At 37.6% G+C, this 27,918-nt stretch overlaps 1 protein-coding gene across 5 annotated transcripts; it reads right to left on the bottom strand.

Moving 5' to 3' along the window:
- Positions 1-337: 337 nt before the first annotated feature.
- LOC127414772 (coiled-coil domain-containing protein 92-like) lies at positions 338-24,519 on the bottom strand. 5 transcript variants are annotated; one of them, XM_051653047.1, is made up of 5 exons: positions 24,388-24,519; positions 21,072-21,137; positions 16,010-16,213; positions 13,424-13,465; positions 338-2,592 (listed from the first exon to the last, which is right to left on the bottom strand). In XM_051653047.1, exons 3-5 carry the CDS (start codon positions 16,143-16,145, stop codon positions 1,715-1,717), a joined length of 1,056 nt encoding a protein of 351 aa, XP_051509007.1. In that variant the 5' UTR covers positions 16,146-16,213; positions 21,072-21,137; positions 24,388-24,519; the 3' UTR covers positions 338-1,714. The 5 variants fall into 5 exon arrangements, with proteins under 5 accessions (XP_051509007.1, XP_051509008.1, XP_051509010.1 ...); XM_051653048.1 differs by lacking the exon at positions 24,388-24,519 and adding an exon at positions 22,734-23,741; XM_051653050.1 differs by lacking the exon at positions 21,072-21,137 and having other exon boundaries at positions 24,388-24,514.
- Between the last annotated feature and the right edge of the window lie 3,399 nt (positions 24,520-27,918).

Genomic DNA, 27,918 nt, shown 5'->3' with positions numbered 1-27,918 from the left:
TCACTTCAGAAGACATGGATTAACTGTATAGATTTCCTTTATGCTGCTTTTATGTCTTTTTTGGGGCTTGGAAGTGTTGGACCCCATTGATTTCCATTCTATGGATATGTTCACATCATATCTCCATCAAAATATCTTCGTTTGTGTTCAGCAGAACAAAGTCATATGACTTTGAGACAGCATAAAGGTGAGTAAATGATGAGAGAATTATAATTTTTGGGTGAACTATCCCTTTAAAACAAACTTATATGACCTCATATCTGTGTATAAAAAAGCGAATTTGTCTTTTCTTTAACCTTAAAAAATTAATAACACCACCATCTTTAAATTACTGTTATATACACTCAATGAGCACTTTATTAGGACCAGCAGTTCACCTACTTATTCATGCAATTATCTAATTAGCCAATCCTGTGGCAGCAGTGAAATGCATAAAATCATGCAGATATGGGTCAGGAGCTTCAGTTAATGTTCACATCAACCATCAGAATGGGGAAAAAATGTGATCTCAGTGATTTGAACCGTGGCATGATTGTTGGTGCCAGACGGGCTGGTTTGAGTATTTCTGTAACTGCTGATCTCCTGGGATTTTCAAGCACAACAGTCTCTAGAAGTTTACTCAGAATGGTACCAAAAACAAAAAACATCCAGTGAGCGGCAGTTCTGCGGATGGAAATGAGAGAGGTCAATGGAGAATGACCAGACTAATTCGAGCTGACAGAAAGGCTGCAGTAACTCAGATAACCACTCTGTACAATTGTAGTGAGCAGAATAGCATCTCAGAATGCACAACACATCGAACCTTGAGACAGATGGGCTACAACAGCAGAAGACCACATCGGGCACTTTATCAGGGCCATAGTGTTCCTAATAAAGTGCTCAGTCAGTGTATATTAATAGTCATGTTATTAATAAAACAAGAGCAACAGTGCAATTAAAGTCACCTCTTTGAGACATTTGTCCTTTAATTTCTGCAGATGTTTAATAAGAAGCAGGAGGATTCTTGACATTTTCCTGTAGATATGTCAGTGAGAAGGGAAGAAAGGAGATTCCAGTACTACAGGAGTGCTTATGAATAAATATGAGTAGATATGAATATGCATCAGAGCACATTAAATCAGCAGACAATGACAAGATTTGGCAATATATGTGTGTGATGCACCTTGACAACAGAGTGGGACATAAATGACAAAAAGAAGACACTGAAAGTCAGATGGTAAAGAAAAATAAACATTTGGCATGCTCACGGTTCTTTTTGACGGAGGTGAGACAAAAAAAAAGACAAAAAAAATTCTTTACACCATTTTTTTTTTTTCCATTTGTTTTTACAGTGTTGCATATAAAGCAGCAGGACATACAGTAGCTCTTGCTGCCCTTCACAGTCTCTCCATCATTCTCTTAGAAACACATTCATTGTCTCTCTCATTCTTGGACAGTCTGTGCCTAAAACTCTCTTGTTCATTTGCCAGTTGTTTAAGGTTGTGCTGTGCAATTGTGTTTGTTAGTTTGAAATCTGTAGCGAATTTACTGATATGTTTGTGTTTCATACATTTATTGAATAGTTCTACAGTTCTGAGCGTGTTTGTGTATACAGTATGCATGTTTTCACAGTCATATAGAGTTCAGCACATTCTGCATTGGTCATCTTAATACATCTATGTTTATATATTTCTATCTGTATTTTAGAGTGTGCATATGCGGGCATTTCTTGGTTTTAAACAGTTCTGTCTGCGCCTGAGCGTTTGCGAACTACCTGCTCCCCATTGACTTGGTCCACAGCGAGGGTTTCCACCTCTGCCTGTGGCCGGGCAGCACCTCCACCCACTGAGGGCAAGCGGTGGATCCTATGTGCCACTCCTATTTGTGCGTTAGTACAGGAATGATGCCCTTCCCGCGCTGGACTATTCCTGGGGCTTGGGGGTACTGGGATGTGGGCAGGACTTAATGGTGCAGGGGGTGTGCCCAAAGATGCAATGGGTGGAATTACAGAAGGGCGTTCCCGGAGCACTGGTTGAGACTCTGCAGGGCCAGCCGGCTCTCTTGTTTGCAGGAAGGGTGTGGGATCCGGCATGGCATCTACAGAATCTCTCAGTACCACCCTACGCCCATCCGTGGCACCCAATCGATATAGCTCCATGTATTCAGAATGCAGCGGCTGTGAAAGACTTTTGCGCATACGCCTGCGAGGGGTCTCTGGTTGGCGGATGTCCTTATCGTTTCCAGTAGGCACTGGAGTGGCAGGAGGCGTGGGTTTGAAAGAGGCAATGGGGCTGACGGAGGGGCTTACACCAGCCGCACCCCCAGCAAGAAGGCGTTTTTTGGTAGCATGGAGCTGGGAGGTGAGGTAGGCGATGGTGCTGGCTCTCTGCTCTAGCTCTCCTGACAGCACGGCCAACTTATGACTCTTCAGCTTTAGCTCATCCAGGTACTTCTTCTCTCGCTCCCGGATGGTGTTCTCCAGCACAGAGATCATGGCGTTCTTCTGCTCCAGATCCCGCAGGAGCTCTGTGTTTTCCTGCTCTTTAGCCTTCAGCTGAGCCTCCAGCTCCTCACAGCGCTGGTGCAGTTCTCTGCAGCGAGCCTCGCCGTCATCTGAGAGAGAAAAAGATGTTACACACATATTGATACAGGAATGATATGCACATATATTGGCTGTGTTCGAAAGAGGCCTTGATGCCTTGTTGCTCATTCAGTGAATGACTAAACAGTCAGCATTTTATGTCAAAAAAACAAACCAGGCAGGCTTTAATGATCTAGAATGGTGGTTCTCAGTCTTTCTGACTCACAGACTCTTCCACTTGCCACTGAAAGGGTCAGATCTATTAACAGAGAGCAACTACTTAAGAAAAAACAAAACAATGACACTCGAATAATCAGGTGCACTTAGTGACAGCTTATAGTCGTGAAGCAGCACAAATAAAACAAATCATTAAATCTAACTGGAATATTGTCAGTAGTGATAGTGCTCTTTGTGCTGTGTTTCAGGAAATGCCATCTGTTAGTTACAGGCATGCACCAACTATTACGGATAAGGTTGTTCGTGGCCAACTCCAAACTTTTTGGATATATACACCCCGTGTTACTACGTTACCTGGTGTTAATGAAGAAATAGATTTTACACCTTCTTTGTAGGTTCTTACAAATATTGATATGAATTAACATATACTATGTATGTATTTTTTGCTTCATCTGAGTGTTTGGCAACCTTTGCAGCTAGTTTGTGAGCCACTCCCTCTTGATCAGCTGATGATGTTTTCACTGATGGCCAAGACTATATATTGTGCCTCTTTGTACTAGGGAATTTAGCCAAATCTTTAGCCGAAACACGTTGGCCAGTTTAGATATTGTAGCCCAGTTAAATAAAGGCTTTTTAATTCATATCATGCTAGATTTTTCTTTTTTCGCTAATGACAAGTTGTTAAAGGGTGTTGTTGAATTAAAATAAAAATTATAATATCAACTTGATTTTTAGCATTTTCATTAAGTTGGATTATAATAACTATATAAAAATTATAATCACATTTATTTAAGGGTAATTTTAGTCCACCCAAAAATAAAAAAAATCTCATCATTTACACACCCTCATTCCATCCCAGATGTGTATGGCTTTCTTTTTTTCTGCTGAACACAAATGAAAATTTTAGAAGGATATCTCAAGTTTGTACTGTACTGTAGTTCCATACAATGCAAGTGAAAGGTGACCAAAACTCCCAAAAGCTCCACAGAGGAGATAAAGTCAGCATAAAATAATCCATCAGAGTTTTAAAAAACCAGTGTTTTAATCCACATCTTCTGGAATTATCCAGTTGGTGAGAACAGACCAAAATATAACTCTCTTATAACTTTTTACTGTACATCTTGACAGCAGTCTCCTTAGCGATCATGATTTCATGGACCTACAGAGCTGAAATATTCTTCTAAAAATTTTGGTTTGTGTTCAACAGAAGAAAGTCATACACATCTGGGATGGCATGCGGGTGAGTAAAAGATGAGAGAATTTTCATTTTTGGGTGAACTATTCCTTTAAGTGTTTTAAGACCCCCTTGGAAGTGTGCTGAGGCCCCTTAGTGGGCCCCAGCCCCTTGTTTGAGAACCACTGATGTAGGACACATTAATTTGAGCTTGAAACATACAGTAACAAAGCAAATACTGAGTAACTACAATGCTTATTTCTTGGCAGAAATTGAGTCAAATTAAGAAAAAAAAATGGACATTTATAAATTGAGAAAGACACTTTTCTCCTTTTAATCTTCTCATAATGTACTCATCCTCATGCCATCCCAGATGTGTATGACTTTCTTCCTTCTGCTGAACACAAGATTTTTAGAAGAATATCAGCTCTGTAGGTCCATACAATGCCAAGTGAATGGTGACCAGGCCTTTGAAGCTTCAAAAACCACATAAAACCAGCATAAAAATAATCCATATGACTCCAGTGATTTAATCTTTGACTTCAGAAGCCATATGATAGGAGTAGGTGAGAAACAGATAAACATTTAAGTCGTTTTTACTATAAATGTCCACTTTTACTTTCAAATTCTGATAGTGAAAGAGAAAAAAAAGATTTAAATAGTGATCTGTTTATCACCCAAAAAGATTACATCATTTTAGAAGACATATATTAATCCACTAGACCCGTATGGATTACTTTTATGCTGCCTTTATGTGATGTTTGGAGTATCAAAGATCTACTACCCCAATTCTGAAAAAGTTGGGACAGTATCAAAAATGCTAATAAAAACAAAAAGGAGTGATTTGTAAATTATATTCACCCTTTGCTATATTGAAAGTACTACAACTACACATAATATGATGTTTTTCCTTGTGAATTTCATTGTTTTTTTGAAAATGTAGAGTAATTTCAAATCAGATTATTGCAACACGCTCCGAAAAAATTGGGACAGTCGAGTGTTTAACACTGTGAAACATTTCATAAACCATTTCTTCTAATAACACTTATTAATCATTTGTGCACTGAAGACACATGTTTGTTAAGTTTAAAAAGTGGAAGTTTTCCCCAATCATCCATTATGTAGATCTTTAGCTGCACAGTTGTATGGGGTCTTTGTTGCCGTATGGTGTGCTTCTTAATGCGCCACACATTCTCAATTGGAGATGGTCAGGACTGCTGGCAATCTAGCACCCACACTCTCTGTTTACACATCCATGCACTTGAAATCCGGGAAGTATGTAGTTTGAAGTTGTCCTGCTGGAAAATGCCGGGACTTCCCTGGAAAAGACGGTGCTGGATGGCAGTATATGTTGCTCCAAAATTGTACATATCTGTCTGCATTCATGGTGTTCTCACAGATTTGTGCGAGTTACCCATGCCATGGGCACAGACACACACCTGGCCCATACAGACACTGGTTTTTTGGACCTGATGCTAATAACAGCTTGGATGGCCCTTTTCCTCTTTGGCCCGGATAACACGACGGCTTTGTTTTTCAAAAACTTTTTGAAATGTGGCCTCTTCAGACCGAAAAAACACAGTTCCACTGTTCTACTTTCCATCTAAGATGAGACCGAACCCAGAGAAGTCAGCAGCGCTTCTGGACAGTGTTGATGTAGGGCTTCTGCTTTGCACAGTAAAGTCTTAACTTGCATCTGTGGATGCAGCGGCGAGTGGTGTTTACTAACAAAGGTTTACTGAAGTTATCCCAAGCCCATGTTCATGATATCCATTACAGATGAATGATGTTTTTTAAAAAAGTGACATCTGAGGGATCAGAGATCACATGCATTCAGAAGTGGTTTTCGTCTTGCCCTTTACGCACAGAGATTTGACCAGATTCCTTGAATCTTTTAATTATATTTTAATTATACACTCTAGATAGTGAAATGCCCGAAATCCTTCTAATTTGTCTTTGGGGTAACATTGTTCTCAAAGTACTGGATTATTTGCTGAAGCATCTGTTGGCAAACTGACAAGTCTCGAATGATCCTTGCTCTTTAGGGACTAGGCTGTTTTTGGAGGCTCCTTATATACTATTACACTTGTTTAACATCTCCTGTTTCACATTGCCTTGTTATATTAACTCACTAACTCATCAAATTGTTATTAAATTGTCTTAAATTGCCCGTCTCAACTTTTTTGGACCGTGTAGCAATCATCTGATTTGAAATTACTCTACATTTTCAAAAAACAAAAAAAACAATGAAATCCACAAGTGAAAACGTCATATAATTTGTAGCTGTAGTGCTTTCAATATAGCAAAGAGTGAATATAATTTACAAATCACTCCTTTTTGTTTTTAGTAGCATTTTTCATACTGTCCCAACTTTTTCGGAATTGGGGTTGTATTCACCTTTCATTTGCATTGTATGGACCTACAGAGCTGGGATATTCTTTTAAAAATCTTCGTTTCTGTTCAGCATAAGAAAAAAAGTCATACACATCTGGGATGGCATTAGGGTGAGTAAATGATAATAGAATTTTCATTTTGGGATGAACTATCCCTTTAAGATATTACTAATGGTGCGTGAAACAAGTTATTTTCCAATGCAGCAACTCTCTCAGTCCACCCTGAAGATCTGATGTTAAGTTCTGACAAAAACATTTGTAGTATTATAGGAACAGCTCATGTAGATTAGCTCAGCATAGATATTATTTATTTTTCCATAAATTTAGCTGGGTATATATACACATTGTAATTGCACGGATACATTTGAAGCATCTGTGTTGTACTCAAATAGAATAAAAACACTGTTATTAAAATGGAAACGTATATAAGGCTAACTAATATCAGCTGTATATGTGTAAAAGACATGAGTGTGGAAGCCAAGCAGCGTGGGGCTGAGATGGTAGAAGACCAGAGCATGTGAGCGGAGCGGAACGGTGATAATTTCACCTGAGCGGAGAGTGCCTTTTTGAAGATTCCGCTCCGCTCTCTCAGGCCACTCAGTGCCGCTCGCTCAACCCAGAATGCGCTTCGTGATATGTTGGTTTGGGAATCTCGAAATAAGCAATAGGCCTGAGGTTATGGAGCTCTAACATTCTTTTAGTGTAGTTGCAAACCTTATAACCTAAATAAATGCAAAGTATAAATCAAAGCTAAGAATGAGGAAATCGAAAGGGAGTGTGGAGAGTCCATGAGAATTAGCAAATATTCCTTTTGGAATCGTATGCGTCACATTGCCAGAGAGCACGAGGATGTGCTACGCGATAGTATTGCAGCAAAAGGTGATCTAGTAGGCTACACTACTATTCGATAATAAATTAATAGATAGCTTATGCGAGTTTCCGTGCCAACGCACATATGTTTTATCACTTGTAGAGGCGTGTTTGATGATTTGTTTAAAGTAAATAATGGTAATTTAGAACTGGAATTTTTTAAGGCATTATTTGAAGATGTTCAATGACATATGTGCTAAAAGAGAAATATTTTACTGATTACAAATGATAAGGAAGTTCTGGTAGACCCGATTATCTAACATTTATATATATTTTATATACAAAAACACAACAATAAAATCACATAATTTCAGATGTGTACATTACTAATCATTTGATAATTTAATAAATGTTGGCCTTGGGGCACCTGCCCATGTGGGCAAAGGGGCAGTTGCTTGGGCCATTGTAGCTAACCCCTGTGTACGTGTTTGCAACCAAGTATACTACCGAGACATTTAACATTGGAGCGGGATTTGAGCGAAAGCTTTTTTACCGGTGAGCGTGAGTGGTACTTGAGTGATATTGAGCAGAGTGTCACACCGCTCTGCTTCGCTCACATGCTCTGAAGAAGACAGTACGCAGACTCACAGGGCATTGTAGTGAAGGGCAGAGAAAGAGAGAGAGAGAGAGAGAGAGAGAGAGAGAGAGAGAGAGATCCAATCTTTTGTTACCATGCTAATGGATATGAAGGTTGAGGGAATATCAGTGTCCCGCTTTACTGACCTTCAGACTGAAACAGTCTAAAAAATGGCTGCCTCTCTTAAATGTCAATTTAGTGTGCTTTAATGGCATAACGGAAACGATATATTTGTATTGCCAAAGCAGTGCAAAATAAGTAAAATAAAAAGGGCAAATGGGGTAATAAAGTAAAATAAATTAAATGTGCAGAAGAAAACTTTAGAAAATAACAATCAGCAAATTTAATGAAAATATGATCACATTTAACAAATCTCACTCTCTCTCTCTCTCTCTCACACTCACACACATGCTTGTATATATGATTTATGAGGACTTTCCATAGACATAATGGTTTTTATACTGAGCTAACTATATTTTCTATCTCCTAACCCTCACAGAAACCTTCTGCATTTATTGGCAGATATTCATATTAAAAGCATCCTGTACACTACACCTGATCAATCAGGGTCTCAGTTCCATGTGATCTCTCTAATAGTTATTAAATTGTATGTGCAGAATTGAGCTCATTCATGTGAGTGACTCATGTCTCTCTCGCTTTCCCTGACCAGCTCATTACCACTTAGCAATAGCCACACCAGCTAATGAATGAGGTCACCATGAAATTCACACACAAACCCGGTTAGACAGCATAATACATCCATGAATCACACTCCAACACATTTAGCTGAGGTCAAACAGGCAGCTTCAGTATGAGAGAGCATTTTCATTTGAAAATGTAATATGTGATTCTTGTCAACAATAATGTTGCATGTGCCATGGTAGAGAAACAACAGATGTCTCTCTAATCACAGTTTGACAGTGTACACTGTAAAAATATCTGCAATTTTAATGGTAAAAGACTGTAAAAATGCTACAGAAAAAAACGTTAATTGATTAACGAGTATTAACTGTAAAATACACAGCTATCTGGTACTTAGAGAAGCCTTTCATGTCAATTGTGAATGGAATTCAATATGAAAAAAAGTCTCTCACATATCATGGCTATTGTTAGGAACTGTGTGGATCTAGTTGAGACTGTGGTGCTGTCAGCAGGTTACAGATGACGCATTACCCTTTTGCATTAGTGCTGTAGCATAGCCATTCATAATCTCATTTCCTGTGCTGGACTGTAATCTGGCTCACATCAGCCACATACAACAACAACACAAACAACAACAGCCTGTATAAACTTACAGACACTAAGCCTGAAAACCTAAACCTGAAACAAATGAATTATATTGTATTATTACACAGCTATCTGGAATACTTGATTCTGATTGGTCAATCATAGCATTCTGCTGTCAAATACTTTTGTATAATGATTACAGTAGTGCTAGTTTCACATCTCCCCTATTACTCCATGGTGATACTTTCAATTTCTTACTTCTAACATAAAAATAATTTCAACTCAAATCAATATTCCATTTCAATTAATTTATTTTAAATATTTTTGGCAAGTAGCTGTGTAATAACATATAGTGTCATCATCGCAAACAAACAAGACCCCTAAGTTAATGACCAGCTGACCTTACATTATCCTTTACACATCTATATTCACAATAGTTCCAGACAGTTTTGTGGTTTGCCTGGATACTGCATGATGGTGAGAACTGCCTTGAGCATTCAGAGGCGTAAATGTCTCATTAGTGCATTGTGTGTATTTGGGCTGAGATTGAAAGCCTAACATATATTAAACACTTTGGGAGGGTGAATGGGTGGAAAACAGAGAGAGAGGAAGGGAAATGCCAGTCCTTGTGCACAGCGGGGGTCTGTGTGTGTGTGTTTGCCTGGTGGGTAACAAGTGGTTGCCAGGTTATAAGACATGGTGTGGTGGTATATGCGCATTGAGGGACACTGTCCTCTCTTTCTTTCATTGCGGAAACAAAAAAGTATTATTTTCAACCTGCTGCAAATTTAGCAAAGAGTGACAACAAGACATCAGTAGATAAATAAAGAAACTGACAGACAAAACAAGTGACAATTTAAGCAATATGAATTGAGTGCTGTTGTACTGAGTGCACCACACCTGTGATTCAGACATAGACAAGAGGGCAGAGATAATAACAACAACTATGCAGCACAACATGATTGCCAGTGAAGTTTTTTTCTCTTTCTGATGTTGCTTTTATAAAATACAACAGTTCTAAAAGCAAAAAGTTAATATGAAATAACTTATTATATATAATATGAGCAGTATTTTGTGTATATTGGCTCTGCAAATTAAAATAGTTCCAATGAAACCAAAGCAGTATCAAACACTGTAATGCAGGGACTGTTAGCCTGAAAGCAGCAGAAAGCAGTGAACACAGCTACCTGGTCTCATAGAATCACGTTACTGTACCTACATTTCTGCAAAATGATATTAACGTGACTTGTTCAGAACCCAACTTGATCTGCTTTTCCATGTTGCTGAATGTGCCGTTATGTACTGATCCTACGTTGGCGTTGTTGGCACAGCTACATGTAGCTTCTTTTTCCACGATACTGCAGTGAAATCAGAAACAAGTCACCAAGCGTCCCCACGTCAATAAATAAAGCAATAAAGTTGGCTTGACGTTGGACGTTCTTTATTCACAAATAGTCACAAATTTAGGGACTGTCTCTAAAGATACAGGAAACATTGGAGCATACATATCCAAAATATTTACAAACATTTCCATAACATAGAGTATACAACTTCAATAACATTTGAAGCAAATGACTTACAGGCATATAACCAACTCCTAAGTGTGCATGTAGGTGTCAGCAATAATGCACACCTTTTAGATTTTTGATATAATAAAAAAAAAGTCAAATTATATGTAAGCATTTCTATATTCATCAGTATTGTAATAGGCCTTGGTGTCAAGATCTGGATTTTATTTAATGGAAAAGTGGATCAAGTTGGGTTCTGAACTCGCGACTACATTGGTACAGCTAGTAAAAGCATGCATCAAACATCCACACCAACCCAGCCTTGTTTAGTTTTAGATATGCAGCCAATAACCTACAAACAAGGAAGTCTTAAATAATGCCTAAACTAAAGACTCTGCTAACTAAATTAGACTCAATACATGTGTTAATGGACTATGATAATGGCCTACTCAGACAACATATTGTTTACTAGAGCTGGCAGAAAATACTCAAAACAGACACAAGCAGCGTATCTATCAACCACAAATAATATAATATTGAGCAGCAGCAGTTGTTGCATTGGAGTGACATCACCTCCCCTCTTCAAATGATTGGCTAGAGGAGGAGCTGTCGATCAAGAACTAGTGGACCAATAGGGACGCAAAACACCCCCTGATTTACATGAAACTCTACTCACAAGTTTTGGAAAACCAAGTGCAGAACTTGGAAACAAAAGCAAAGAAAAATACAGCGTAAGGGTACAAAAAATGTAAAATATGAGCACAAAAAACAGTAATATAACCAAGGAAAACATGATTTTGTTTGCAATTCTGATGACTTTGCAATCATTAAAAAATGTTTGCAGCATATTTTAAATGTGTTTATATATTTTTGATTCATGCTTGTTATTTTTTGATCTGCGCTAATTATTTTGATCTGCGCTTTTTATTTATTTTTGCGCTTATTATTTTTTTATCTGCACTTATTATTTTTGGATTCACGCTTATTATTTTGATTCACACATATTATTTTTGGATCCGTGACCGCAATACTTTTGATGGGATTTTGATGCCATAAACTATAGCGATGACTTTTAGACCACATCCAGTCTAATGCGTTTTCAAATGATAATGTATTGGATGTGGTCTAAGACCCAGTTTTTACCTGGTATTAAGATGCGTTTTGGGGTGATCTGATCACATGTGGTCAGTGCTAAATACAGGTCTATACAGGTTCTAAAACATTTTGTGATCAGATAACAAAATACACATACAAATGTGGCCAAAAACGCATACATCCACATCGCATTTGAGGTGTAAACGCTAATCCATCCTGTATGTGTTCCATCAGCAGTGAAGCGCCACCCCTCACCTGTCAATCAACCACTGCGCTAAAACAAGAGTTTAAAGTTTGCCGTTTACGAGCGGCTTTAAAATGAAATAACTGTCTGATCGGAAAATTTTAAAAAGCGGACACATACACAATCACAAGAGCTTCATGGATCATCTTCAGTGTGTCTGATATCAACACCGATGAGAAGCAAAAACACCTGAAGCTCCTTAAATACAGGTAATACACTAAAATAACGGATAAATCTGCTTGGCTTAGATTAAATTTCAACCACAACTGCGAGAAACAGCGCAGCATTTTTTTTTTTTTTTTGTGCTTTCTTTGTCTTTTCTGACTTTGTTGTGCTTTAATATCAAGCAGTAACACACTGACAGAGTGATTGATGTATGTCATCATAAAACAGAGACCCTCCCCTCCAAATCCAAACACAAGTGGTCACTGGAGACACATTTAAGTGACCAGGTGTAAACAGCGATGTGTCTCACCTGTCCACATGTGATCGGATCACCCGAGACGCATCTTAATGCCAGGTGGAAACAGGGTCTAAAAGTCGTTGTTGTAGTTTCTCTTGTGTTTATTTCACCAGGAACCACTGCAATATGTACAACAAGTCACGTAAATATCATTTTCGCTATGTTTTGGCCCTCCGTCCACACCGAGACAACGTTTTTGTCCAGCGAAAACTGAGCTTTTTTGAAAATGCCCTCCCTAGTGGATAAATTTGTAAAAGGCGTCTCGCATTGTAATGTGGACAGGGAAATCAGAGATATCTGAAAACGATGACGTATTTGTTGGTCATGTGCATAGTCATGTGATCCATTCAACCCAACACAATCAAGATGGTGGCCTATGTTGTAGTGGCATTGTTGTGCCTGCTATCCACTTTGATAGCATTGTTAATGTTAAAGTTAATGTTACTTGGTACAACGTTTACATTGCATTCCTTCAAAGGCGATGGGAAGTGTACTCGGAATTGCTGTCCAGCAGTGGAGCACGAGGAAAATTGTGTTTCATACAGTAAATGACGGTGACCACACTTCTTATATTTAAAAAAAATTTTTTTGCATGTGCAGTAAGGGAATTTAATCACTTTCAGACGTTTCCGCGTGGATGAGTAACTACGAGTAAGATGTAGTCTTATTCTCTTTCACACAAATTATGAGTAAAATGGCAGATTATCTGTTAATAAACACGTACTTTTCGCTCTGTTTCTTACACAATGCTATCTTATGACATAAAAACACTTTTACTATAGCACATGACTTGAAAGGCGATGCATTTTAACATTTACAGTTAAAAACCAAATACACTTACAAGCTTATTTGAGCATGATCAAGTTGCATGGTAGCTCAACTGATAAAGAGTTGCACTTACTGTACAACGAGAAGGACCAGTGTACAAGGCCGAAAAAACATGCGAATCAACAGGTGAGCCACAAGAGAAAAAAAAAATCTTTTTCCGACACTATTTGTTAGGTTTAAGTGTAAGTTTTGGGGTAGGGAGGTAGGTTTTGTTGATTTCCCTTTGCATAACTACTTTGTTTTGACCCCATGTACTGTTCACGTGAACACATACACACATGCATAAAGTGTGTGTGAGACATCTTACCGCTTTGATCAGAGCTCCTCATTGTCAGCTCATATGTCAAGTCTGTGAAAGGAAAGAGAGGAGGGAGGGAGTGGACAGAGCAACAAAAGGACAGAAAGAGTGTGTGTGTGTGTGTGTGTGTGTGTGTGTGTGTGTGTGTGTGTAGAGAGAGAGAGAGAGAGAGAGAGAGAGAGAGAGAGAGAGAGAGAGAGATCAAATGTTAGGCTGGTAGCACAGAGCATCACACTACCTTCAATGACAAAATTGAAGATCACATGGCAGAAGACATCACCTGAAACAGGAGGAGAGCAAGAGAGTGAGAGCAAAAACAAACAGATACAGACACATAAGAGAGGACCACAAAAGCGTCAAATGAGGATAAAAGAGCATGTGGGACTTTAAAGACAACATGAAACTGCCTTCACAATGCATTTAAATTTCATAATCTGACGTATTTCCAAGTAACAAAATACTCAGTGGGAAATAAAGTAGAATGGGACTTGATTTACAATACAATATGTAAGGACTCAAGACTTGTTTCATCCTGTACATTATCCCACTTATTACACAGCTCCTTAAAAATAAATGAATGGACATGAAATACTGATTAGAGTTTAAATGATTTTACTATATGCAAAGAAAGAGATAAAAGTGATACGAGACACATGAAACTAGTACAACTATAGAATGTAGGAAATTGGTTGCCTGTGACAACATTCAAGTATACTATTGAACTTATTGTACAGTCATTATACAATACAATATTTTCATGCAGAGTGCTGCAATTGACCAATCAGCATTAAGTATTTAATAGAGTCATGTAATAATATCAGTTAATATTATTTTCCCTGCCCACGATGCCTTGATTACATCAGCGGAAAAAGAAAAGTTGTTTTAAGGGCAAAGAAAGTTATTACATTATAATGAAAGATGAATAAAACATTTCTTTAAAATAACGCACACTGATGAGTAGTGTCAAATAGGACCAGGGACATTTATTAAGAATGTAAACAGGGTCACTTCTGATTTAATGTTGTTTTTTTAACAGAGAAAAAGACCAAGAGTGAAAATGTTAGGGAAAATGGCCATGGAGAGGCAGCGTTAGATGAGGATCAAGCCATATAGAATGAGATTTACTGTATTTTCACAGGCCTAATAATAATCCCTGTGGGACCGTTTTACACTATAAAAGGAGTGGAGAGGTGACCTGGTGACAGGACTACATTAAAGGGATAGTTCATCCAAAAAAAGAAAATGAAGATTATCTTATCTCAGCTCTGTAGGTCCATACAATGCCAGTGGTTAAATATATGTCTTCAGAAGCAATGTGATAGGTGTGGGTGACAAACAAATCAATATTTAAGTCCTTTTTTTACTATAAAATCTCCACTTTCACTTTCACATTCTGAAAGTGAGAGTAAAGATTTATAGTAAAATAGGATTACAATATTGGTCTATTTCTCACCCAAAGTGATTGAATCACTTCAGAAGACATAGATTTAACCACTGGAGTATTATACTGGATTACTTTTATGCTGCCTTTATGGGAATTTTGGAGCTTCAAAGGTCTGGCCCCCATTCTCTTGCATTGTGAGGACCTACAGAACTGAAATATTCTTCTAAAAGTCTTTGGCTGTATTTAGCAGAAGAAAGAGAGTCATACACATCTGGGATGGCATGAGGGTGAGTAAATCATGAGAGAATTCTCATTTTTGGGTGAACTATCCCTTTAAACTGTATGTGCAAAATGTTTGTTTGTGTCAGTTTTTGATTTAGAAGTTCAAACTTACAGCACAGAGGTGACCCTAAGATGTCAACATAATTAAACTAATACCAGACAAAGACAGATCCATGACCTGGCAGGTAATGTTCATGCTCCGGCACACTGCATGACTGCGCCAATGTGTGGGTGATCCGAGTTTAAATCTGGCTTAAGTCATGTCCCAATCACACCCCCTCCCCTTCTCCTCCCTATCAATTTTCCACTGCCCTCTTAATAAAAGTAGCAAAACCTCAAAAATAATAAAATTACAAAACACTATAAAAATACGAATAAACTAATAAAAAGTACACTGCAATAATTCATCTACATTGCTCCGAGCTTCTTTACATAAGCAAGTAATTATAAATGAGCAATTAAATAAATGACTGACTTTTAATGATTTTAGTGCTGCATTTACTGTAGACAGTGTAAAATGCATATTGTGTGTGGGAGGCCAGGTTTTGCTTACATCGTAGGGACCAAATGTTCTCACAAAGATAATAAAACCAACACTGAAAACACCTATACTCTGTGGATCAGCCAACAGTCCTCATGAGAAAAACGGCTTAATAAATATACTAAATAATGTCTTAAAATGTAAAAATGAAGAAAGGTCTGTGTGAGGTTTTGGTTTAGGGGCAGGGTTAGGGTTAGGGGATGTAACATATCATTAAATCAGTAAAAATGAACAACAGAAGTCAATGAAAAGTCCCCAGCATGATAGAAAAACCAAGAGGTGTCTGTGTATATACTGTATATTGTACTTGCGCTGTTCTGCTGCAAATGGCAGTCATTACGTGTTGGTCACTCAATGTGCTGGCATGTACATGTGTGTGTGTGTGTACCTGTGCAGTGCTGTTGTAGGCGGTGGATCTCAGCGTGAAGGCCCTTCAGTGTGTTGGCTTGGTCTTGCTGCAGGAACAGCAGGTTCTTTTGCGCGCTGTGCAGTTGATTCTCCAAGGTCACACTCACAGAGGCCATGATGATGATACAAAGTCACACTCACATGTACAAATAAACTCACTCACACATACACTAGCCAAGTATACCTGTGAACACAAATATAGAAAAAACGTATCACATATACCGAAAAGTGAAAGGTGCTACATACAGTAAATGAAAGTGAATGGTGACTGATGTTGCTATTTTTTCCATCTCCTTTTGTGTTCTAAGAAATTCTTATGGGTTTGGAACAACATGATGGTTCATAAATGACAGAATTTGTGGGTGATCCATCCTTTTAAGTAACCTCTAAGTCACACGACAAATAATATGCCATTATATCGTGTCAGTTTGATCAAATGATAATGTAAACTGCTCTTCAGAAAGCTGATTGAACACACACATTTTACCTAAAGTGAAATATAAGTGACAGTGCACATAAACTCCTTTTAAACAACACATAAAGACACTGCTGGATAGAGCTTTACTAAGAGGCTAGGTATGCTCAGGGACAAATGCATAGCTGATGCAATGGAGTGCCAGTCATAGTGAGGTCAGCAGAATGCCACACTCCATTCTTACACACACTCACAAACACAAATAAATTCCAGCAATTAAATAATTTTTACTCCGGATGTCACAGTCGCTTCCCCGAATCATCATCCATCTGTATGAGAGGACAAAGGGCTATGTTTAGCTAATGACACCATAATGGCTTGGCATTACGTGATGCCTTTCAGATGAGGTCTGAATACTGTATGTGGAGGTATTGATTTCAGGTGGTCAGTGCAAGAGAGCGAGTTGGTTTCAGACCCTGCACAGCTTAGGGATCATCCCCTGTTCTGATGCTCAAGTCATATCATATATTTTGCATCTGTTTTTTCTCTGAGGTCCACTTATCGACTTATTAATGCTAGTCAAGATTTCTTTTGCACCAAAACTGTGATAATTTAGGTTTTTGTGTCTGTTTTGGGCCCTGAAGTCCACAGTTTACTTCCATTTCATGTGCCGGTACTTCTCTCGCACAGTGCATGTGATACAAATATCGTCATCAGCACAATATGCATGGACTGTCCATGTGCAGCCAAGTTTTTCTAAATATGCGGAAAGTCCACGTCTTTGTGCATCGTCAATAGCCGCATTTCCATTATCATGCCAAATGAGGGCGTGCATGCTAGTGTGTGCCAGGGCAAGCTGCGTTCCCACTGTCACTACCAGGGCTTCATCGTGCCGCCTTGGGGCATTCTCTGGCCCAGTGGCCATTGGTCCGCTGATTACCCTTGGGCCAAACAAGGCCAACTGGTGAGTGAGGCGGGGTCAATGTCAAAGGCGGAGTTTCGCCAAACTAGCCAGGTTGTGTATCCAGCACACAACGGTAGAGGCTCGGTAAAAATAAAATAAATTGCAGGTAAATCCATTAAAACACACAATGGATAAAGTGGTGCCCAAACAAAGAACTTTCTATTGTTCGAGGTCATGGACGGTGTGCTGGTACATCGTCCCACTGTTAGTGGAGCTGACAGTGAGTTACAGTCAGTGAGTTGTCAATGCTAACTAATCTTGCTAGCTAGCTAATGTTTACAAACGATATAAACTCGATATTCTAGATAACTAGATAACATGATACCTCAGCTTGAGCTTCCCTCTAGCTTGTGAAATGGGCAGGGTGTGTGACCTTGGCACCAGGGCGGCAGGTTAAAGGTGGGTTTTAGGGCAACGCTGTGGGGCTATTTGCCAGATGGTGGGAACGCAGGTCGATTTTGCTCTTGCGGCTCAAGGTCCGAGGCTATTGGCTCCGGCTGGCCAGTTGATAACCCTGGCTCGCTCTGGCCTGATAGTGGAAAAGCGGCAATTGAGGCTTTATGCCATATTCAGATTCATTATAATTGTCAGTTGAGGGTGCTATTTTGATACTGTTGTGTTTGACAACTGTGAGAACACACACTTATGCTGCTCTTCTGCTCAATGTTGGCCTCAACGGTATCTTTGATGTGTATTTTGGAAAGAGGGGCATGGCTAATTGAACAGCTTAGTCTCAAGAATGGAAAATCTCTTACAGCACCTTTAAAGCTGAAGTATGTCATTTCTGCGACACTTGCGCCACCGAATGGAATTGCAAAAATAAACAATGTTTTCAAAACAGCTTTCCGAATACGCCCCTCATCTTCTGTTGTTCAAACAGTCAGATAGTCCCGCCCCTAACTCATGCCATTGGTTGACTAACGTTGTTGGGGTGGGGTCTAAACAGGTCTCTTAAAACAAAAATAAATTTTTATAGTGCCACAAACCCAGTTTCCAGTTTTCAAGAAAATTAATCTATGAATGGCTTACTTATAGCTGTCTCTGCATATTGAGCTGGGATAGGAAAAAGTATTTTAACACTGAAAAGTTTACATATTTCAGCTTTAATTTGTAAAGGTTACTGGTTGCACAAAATTGAGATATCAAAATTTAGAATGTATATTATGCGTTGAAAATACTTATTATTTTTAGTCTACCATTTTCAGGTCCAGCTGTAGCTAAACATAAAGGGTGGATATATTTGTGTCAATTCCTTTCTTTGTGATACAATTAAAGCTACTGCACTTCCATAATTACCACATGTACAATTAAAGAGAATTAAGCTCTTCAGAGCAAGGTTTATTTTTGTTATAAGGAACACTAATCTCCATGATGGTGACTTCAATTAAAACACCATAATTGAACACAAAACAAAATTGGTAACACAGAACACTTAACACAACTAAAACCCTTTTTAATTACCAACAACATTGCTTGAAAACACATTATTTGTGCTGTTTCAATCTCTTATCCACAATAGAACGGCGTTTCCCTCCACCAAAAACGAAGACTTTCGAAAATGCTCTCCATAACCGCATACTTTGGAAAACAATGACGTTAGGGAACAATAAAAGGGAGTTTTTAAACTTAAACAGATCAGCGCAGATGTGGCCATAGTTTACACTGCCGTATCCTTCAATAACAGATTCTTTGGAAAGTCTGGATGGTGACAGGTTCTCAAAACAATCCATGCTTAATTCTAATATATTACCTTTTTGGAATGGGGAATAAGTTGAATTCTTTAAGTACAACTCCTAAAAAAAAAATACTTTGGCCCACCTAACACCCACTCCTTTAAACCTAATATTTTTTATTCCAGTTTGTATTTCTACATTGAAAATGTTTTCTTCTTTTACCAGAAGGAAAAAATTTAATAACATACAGTAATAATGTGCCCTTGTGACTTCTTAAGAAAGGCTTTGATTTAGTAAAAGAGTGCTCATAATTTCCTGTGCAATTTTAATTATTAAAAGAGAATCTTGTTGTCTCCACCATCTTAAGCCAGACTCTCTCCTTTGGGTGCACTTACATCCAGGAAGAGGAGAGAGAGACAGAGATAAGGGAATGCTGGGTGTCTGCACAGCTTATGGTGCATTAATTTTGGTATATTACAAAAAGGAGAGAACAAGCAGCCTTAAATGGTAGAGTGGTTGATTATAGGATGGAAGCAGACACATTACACACCCTCACTCTGACAGATTAACCACAGCCCTCTTGAAGCCAGATACAACAAAGACTAGCTATAAAATCAATAATAGCAGCCTGGAATCTTTTTAAATGCAAAGAAAACAAAAGACTCTGGGTTTCTGGAAGGAAATCAATCAAAAGAATCATATGGATGTTTTGAAAAGGGACAGTCTAACTAAAAAGAGGTAAGAGACAGCCATAGAGTAAGTGGAACTCATGAAAAGCATCTGAGCATAAAAGAGTAATGTCAGGCTACACTCACGCTGGGTGCGGCAAAAAGAAGACAGTTAGTTGACTCTGCCCCTCTCTTTTATTAATTTGCTTGCTCCCTTCTCTCCTCATGTGTCCTCTCTGTTTTTTTCTTTCCTTCTCGTTTTCTGTTCACTTAGGCTATATGTCGCCTCACATGAGGATGTAAACATTAAGTTTCTGAAGATTCACGGATGCAAAGAAAAGCACTGACACAAGCCAGGGATGAATTTAAGAATTGTCCCTTTCAATTAATGAATTCCCACAGGAGCTTGAGCTGAGATGACAGGAAGAGGAATTTATAGAAATATTCTGGGTTCAATACAAGTTAAGCTCAATCAACAACATTTGTGGCATAATGTTTACGACAAAAAATAATTTTGACTCAACACAGTGAGGCACTTACAATGGAAGTGAATGGGCCCAATCAGTAAACATTAAAATACTCACTGGGTCTGTTCCAAAATGTAGTGAGCTGCCTCATTGTCTCCTGCCTACATAGGCAGCTGTCTTCTGTGGGAGCATCTAAATAGATGATTCAGGTGTCTGGATCACAGAAGTCAGTGATGCTGTTCAGTTCTGCCAAAGTGTGTCAAATTGCATTCTGCATTACTGGAATGATGCCTCATAAAAGACCAGATAAGGAATGCTCTACATAGGTGGCAGCTACACGCATCATTCAAAAACGCTCGTAATGCGCGACTGGACTCGCAACTGATTTCAGTACAGATAATGCAAGATCAATAACGTGATACTCCAATGACCATAAATACTAAATTTGTCAGTTTTATATTATATTAAACAATGTTTTAACGATAATTTTCAGTATTGAATGGTTTATAAGTATATTTATAATGGAAATTTCTCTCGCTTGGTCCGCCATCTTGGAAAAGTTTTTCCACCATGTTCATCACAGTGCATTCTGGGATCACCTACCCGGGGAAGGGTACATATGATGCTACCTTAGAATTTGGCCAAAACAAGGTATTTTATGTGGCAGCATAATTAAAATACCTACCTTTTGGAGCAGTCTTCGTATCAGGAGTGCGCCTATGATGCCTTAAAATGCTGCCTCTGAAGGAAGCTCACTAGGTTTTAGAACAGACTCTCTGTTTCAAAAGTATATCCACAAGACATAAACAATATGTATGCTAATATGATTTTAGTGTGATAAAATTGCTTACTAACCTTTTCTGTTTAAAGTTATATCCAGTTTTACAACTTCGTTGCCATTGCGATGTAACACCGTAAGCCCTAAATCGACAGAAAAAAAGATGATTAAAACAACTTTACAGCTCAAGTAATAAATTAGTTTTAACAGAATAATGAATTTCATAATGATTTCAAAAGCAAAAATCATGGTTACAGTTAGGCATTTACAATGGAAGTGAAAGGGGCCAATTTTTGGAGGGTTTAAAGACAGAAATGTGAAGCTGATAATTTTATAAAAGCACTTACATTAATTCTTCTGTTGAAACTCATGTATAATTTGAGCTGTAGAGTTGTTTAAATCGTCATTTTTGCAGTTGTTTTAGGGTTTTGGAGTTTATGCCGTTACGTTGCCATGGCAATGAAGTTGTAAAATTTGTTATAACTTTACACAGAAAAGGTTAGTGAATGATTTTATCGCACTAAAATCATGTTAACACGCATATTGTTTATGTCTTGTGAATATACTTTTAAAAAAGTGATTATATTAATGTTTACGGATTGGCCCCATTTACTTTCATTGTAAGTGCCTCACTGGAACCCAGTTTTTTGCTTTATTAAAGAAAAGGAGGGACGAGTCGAAATTAATTTCTGAAATAAGCAACATTATACAACAACTGCTGTCGATTGAGCTTAACTTATACTAAACCCGGAATATTCCTTTAAATTCAGATTCAAATGACAATTCTAAATCCTGTTTTCTACCTCAATTCACATTCAATTCAATTCAGGAATTGAACTGGAATTTAAAAAGTATTCTCAATTCAATTCTAAATGGTGCACAATCGTAACGCAAACAGGTGAACTCTATAAAACTCCATATGACTCATGTACACACATTCTGATGAGGAATCATTTCTAAAATCTCTCATGTTATAGATGAACACAGTACATGTTCCACTTACAACATCACTTGGGTGTCATCAATAAGACATTCTGATCTTTCGTCTAATGATTCACAGAGAGAATGACTTTTCTGGTGATGCTGAAGATGGCTGCTACATAACAAAAGACATTGACTGATGACCTCCATTGCTCAAAGATGGAAAGTGGGAGACTATGTGGCTCCATGGAGAAGACACAAAACTCTGAATAATTTATGAATAATAAAAAGTGAAGGACATGAATGAGTTTGTATGCTATGATAAGCAGTACCAATATTACAATACAAGAGGGCAGTGATGGTGTCACCAATCACACGAGCACTTCCTGAAACAAGAGAGCTTCTCGACATTATTACAATGACATCATCAACTTTGAAATGCCAAAATGTATCATGGGGTATTAAGATATGAGAAATAGACAATTCTCTTTAAAGCCTGTTCTCATTTTCACAAAACATGTATGCTAACACTTTTTTAACTACACACATTTTATATTGCTAAAATGGCACATGAATGTAATTTCTTGATAAATATGACCATTATTCAAGTCTTTGGCACAGGAGGCGACCTACCGGGCATCTACATAATCAAATCTATAAATTCACACGAGATTTCAAAAGTTAACCTTAATAGTAATAACCAGATTATAACACATTTACTTATAAATCAATGTGGCAACATTATCTAGGTATTAATATGGTGGTCAATAACAGAGTGCACCCTCATCACCATCTGTATCCTTTATCCATCTGCTTACCGTAAATTAACTTGACTGAGAGCGCTTTGCTGTTAAATCACAGGCCCTGGAAGCATTGACCATCCTTCAGGAGCGATATTCCACAGCATACGTAAGGTCTCACTCTCTCAGTCCTCCTTTAGGAGCAATTTGTGAGCGGGTAGACATCTAACAGTGCTGATGCTGACATTTGCACTGATTTGACTGATATTGGTCCCTACAGTCAGAGGGTGAGCCTCCCCCGCCCTGCTCCATATACAACAGACAAAGAATCCCCCTGACATCAGTACTCAACTCTGTTTTCCCTGCTATCTCTCTTGTGTCTGCATCTCACTCCCTTAACAGCTCTCTGTCTTGCCCTCCAAATTCTCTCTCTCCCTCTCTCGCTTTAATAATCAATGAGCTGCTGCATTAGAGGAGACTCTAAAACACTAGTTATATTCTGGTATTGATCAGACACATACAACCAACATCCAGTGCTTTGGAGAGGACCAACCCTATAGTGTCACACCCACCACGTATGATGTAAGCTAGTAAGATGGCACGATGCACTATTGTACAGTGACAACAACTGCAGGTTAATGCCAACTTCAAGCTATTACTGTAGATATTTCTATAGTTCAATTATTATAGAATAAACCACTTATTATAAAAGCTTGGGCATATATGGGGAAAAAAGCAAGGTGGGACTTTCATGGCAACATCTGATTGGCCAAAGCACATCAACACAAGCATGTGAGGATGAGCAGGATCATAAACAACACCTGCATTGCGGACAGTGTACCAACCATCAACATAAAACTACCGTAAAATGTAAATTATTGAAGTAAAATTAATTCAATAGATTATAAAACACAAGACTATGTCTGTTATTCAAACCCAATCTTTACTGAGAAACTGTGAGCGTTGCAAAAACGAAAGCACGTGCCCAAAACAATGCTAATAGCTAAGTAAACGCAACACACTTTCATTTACACTAATATAAAAACTACAACGAAAATTATAAATCAAATAAAGGTTGACAGCTAATTAAAAGGAATTTGTGTACTTAATATTAATAAGATAACACTGTTACAATGTATTGATTATTCCTTTGTAAATCGGCAAAACTATAAAAAAAAATAAATAAACAAAAAACAGTACTTTTATCATTTTCACAATTCTAGATAAATGATCTGAAAAACAAAGCGCAGCAAGATCGGACTCTCATGGCATCCCACACCAGCAACCGATATCTCAAAGTGTTGCTTCACAGTAGTGTTGTGTCCATAATGTGTTCAATGACAACAACAAAAGAAGAAGAAGAAAAAAATACATTAAAAATAACATCCATGTTCACCATCATCTCTAAGTACTGTCACGACTGCAGACACAATAATAGGCCACAGATCAATCGAGTCGATTAATGCTGTCATCCCTCTGAAAATACGCAACAAAGCAACAGCCCTTGTAAAAAAAACAAAAAACAAAAAAAACAGTTTTTGCACACTTAAAACATGCGTGACATTATTGTTAACAAATTCAACAACATCTAAATAAATTGCATAAGCCCCGTTTTTTTAAAAGCATCTATTGTTTCTGGTAGTCAGCGCCCAGAAGTGGAGCAGGTGCAGCCCAGCCCCTCTGCCCGCAATAAACCGGGAGCGAAACCCAAAGCGGCCAGGCCGACACCTACCTGAAACACACGCTGAGACAGAGCAGATGTCAAATAGCTAGAGGTGGTTTTGTTTGTGTTGTCTGGAGGTTGACGAATGGAAAGCTTTGCGGTTCTCCTCGCTGGGGCTGAGAGACGTCCTCTCTCTCTCTCTCTCTCTCTCTCTCTCTCTCTCTCTCTCTCTCTCTCTCTCTCTCTCTCTCTCATCTCCCGGAGATACAACACTAAATAAAGCGGTGCATGCTGGGAGACTGAGGAAAACACACGCGCAGGTGGCGCGCACGCGTCGGATTGTTTACCTGTTATTCTCTGTAGAGTCAGTGGTTTATGGAACGATAGCTTTTTACTGAAGCGTCATCACCATAGTAACAACAACAACGGCTGGCGCGAGACTCGTGCTTTGAATTTCAGTCCCCAGCTCTTCCATAGAAGTGTTTTCAGTAATGATTGTATTTATTACTTATTTATTATAATATAACACATCATCATAATGTTCCAAAAACCAAATTTGGTCATTCATACAGTTCGGTGACATTTAGGGCACCAGTACAAGTTGTGGTATTATATTGTTTCATTACATCAGATTGCAATTTTAATAGGCTTAGTAATTTATAGGGTACAACGGGGCTAAATATCAACAAAAACTACCACAACACCTGTTTGTCAGTATACACTGCACAATATTCCTGACCTATCAGATCATTGCAATGTCTAAAGTTCCAATATTTAATCATTTTTTAAATGTTGCAAATTTGTGTGGCTAATGAGAATCCCTGATATCATAACATTTATTTTTTAGACAAAATAGGCTACATATTTATCATTTTCAGTTTTGTTCAAGGTAATTAAAATAAACGTTTTTTTTAATAACTGCTGAATAAGTGAAAGGATAGTATTTGGGGTAAAAATCCCCCCTGTTGCAGGCCCTATAAAACACATTGTTTTTCTTAAGTGTGCCGAATAGGTTTGTTGTGACAAATGTTCAAAGTGGGCTGACATTGACTGATCCAATCATGGGGGAGATTGATTTGTTTATAAAATGCATGAGATGTTATGAAATGCCAAATGTGATTTAAAATAAGCATTAAATGGTTAGCCTTTTTCTGACGTGGTTATTTTGTATAAGCATTATCTAAATTTGTTACTCAAAAAAGCATCTTGCTGTCTCAAAAGTATTTGCCTACAATTACAAATTTTGCCCGATATCACTATAACCCCCCTGGGGACCTTCAAGTGTGGGGTAAAAGACTCCACTTAAAAAACAAAAACAAAAACAAAAAACAATATAATAATAATAATTTTAATAAAAACAAACTTCCGTTATTATTTATTTTCAAACAAATGATGTTGCTCCATCAATTTTCTATCAAAAGAAATGTATTTTTTCAATCTTGATACATTGTGACAAGACGAAAAGCATATTTTCCTTAAGGTGTGCCTTCAGCTCCATTGTACCCTAACATTACACACTGCTGTGGGCATAAAAGTTACATTTTAAACAACTGAAATCATTTTCAACTATTGCACTGTGTCATTTCCTCATGTCCCTAGAGCTGCATGTCAAACATCTTTGACAAAAAATAAATGCTAAATCATTGGATTTCTATTTTTTTCCCACATACTGTTAAGAGTTTAGTGTTACATTCTCTCACTAACATGTATTAATTTGTGGTAAATGTGTCATTTTAACTCTGATAGTGGAGTTTTTTTGTGTGTCCCTTGATTTATTGCACACCCTGTTATGTCATGATACCATGATCTTTCATTGAAGATATACTCTATGTTAGGAAACGACATCACACACACTGGAGGTGTACGTCAGCCATTCTGCAAAATTACTTTGAGTTATTTGAAGTTTATAACTCTATTGTTTTATTTATGTTTTCCTTTATTTTGTGGCATTAGTCATATGTGGTCAAACATAACATGTCCACCACATTATGGGGAGATTTATGGGAAATTAATGTAATTTAAAAGTTTCAATATACCTATTTCTGTTAACAGAAATAAAATCATCAATATAAGTTTACAAATATGTTTGCTAGATATCATTCACAGATTTAGTGGCTAATTTATCCACTGAATGTCCACACCATTATTGTCCACCCTGCCCATTTAACTGGATGGACATTTGTATATATATATATATATATATATATATATATATATATATATATATATATATATATATATATATATTTATTTATTTATTTTTTTTTTAGTCAGCTTGACCAGTATGACTAATAAAATCTTTAACATGTACCTTTTATTTTGAAACATAAAGATGCATATGAAAAGTATGTTTAATTTTTTTTAAATTTCAAAGCCGAGATGTCAACGAATTGTAGGAATGGCTTGTAAAAATGTCACTTCTATGTCATTAACAAACATTATGCACATTCAAAGATAAATGTATTAATAAAACGAATCAAGTATTGTTAAATATACTATATATAGGTTATTAATGTACATTTCCCCCTCAACTTTTCCCTATGACTGTTTCAAGTAGGGCTGTAATCAGCATAGACATCCCTGCCCCCAACATTCAGATTAGTGATTGACCTATATGTGTTTTTCAGTCATTCATTATTAAAATAGTACATTCGGTCCTCCAGACTTGAATCTGGAAACATTCTTCAAGCACAGTCCTTCAGTCCATTCTCAAAGATTGTACACCATATTGATTTTGACCCTCATATAATAGGCTACTTGTCTTCTTACACATTTTTAGTCATGTCTAAAGTTCTCAGTAATAATTTTTTTTTTTTTTTTTGGACAATTAGCCTTTACTTTCATAGTCTGCCCAGTTTAAAGTGAATGCATTCCTTGACAATATTCTTTACTATATAAGATGCAAAGTAATATTAGATTTTGTCCACTATATGCACAGTATGAGGCTTGTTTTAGCTGGTATATGATCATGATAACATGAGGAGTGTCTGCTGGCCAAGATATAAACTCTAGGATTAGCCAAATTATAACAGCCTTCAAGAGCAGGCTCGAACTCCACCAAGAAGAACATTCCACATCAAAACCAATTTGTTTGACTAAAGCCTGGAAACACAAAACAGTCCTTCGCAGTCAGAGTTCTCCTCGTCTAAAAACCCAGTTTTTGAAAAATTAACAAGCAGTTATGTGGCCTATGGTGTAGCAAATAATTTTTTAGAGATGTTGTCTAGTGGGGGACTATACAGTATTTAATACTGTACTGTTCTAACCTTTAATCCTTAAATGCATGGGAATTTCACCAAACACTCTTATATAATCTGGTCTTTATAGACCCGGCACATATATATCTATCACAAATGGATCAACAAAATGTCCAGATAGTGTAACATCTTCAAAATATTTTCAAGACAATTAGAAAATTTTGATATATTTTAATGTTTTATTTTTCATATATCAAAAAGAAAAAGCAACAAATCAGGACAAATCTAAAACAGGATTCATTACTTTCACACTGAAAATTCTGTGGCTGTCAAAAACATATTGAGCAACACACAACTCATAATCCACACATAAACTACTCACAATCTACACATAAGATACACA

The sequence above is a fragment of the Myxocyprinus asiaticus genome, chromosome 24 (genome assembly GCF_019703515.2).
Source record: "Myxocyprinus asiaticus isolate MX2 ecotype Aquarium Trade chromosome 24, UBuf_Myxa_2, whole genome shotgun sequence".
NCBI classification, from domain to species: domain Eukaryota; kingdom Metazoa; phylum Chordata; class Actinopteri; order Cypriniformes; family Catostomidae; genus Myxocyprinus; species Myxocyprinus asiaticus.
Note: the sequence above shows the minus strand (reverse complement) of the source record. Positions and strands in the feature narration are given on the sequence as shown.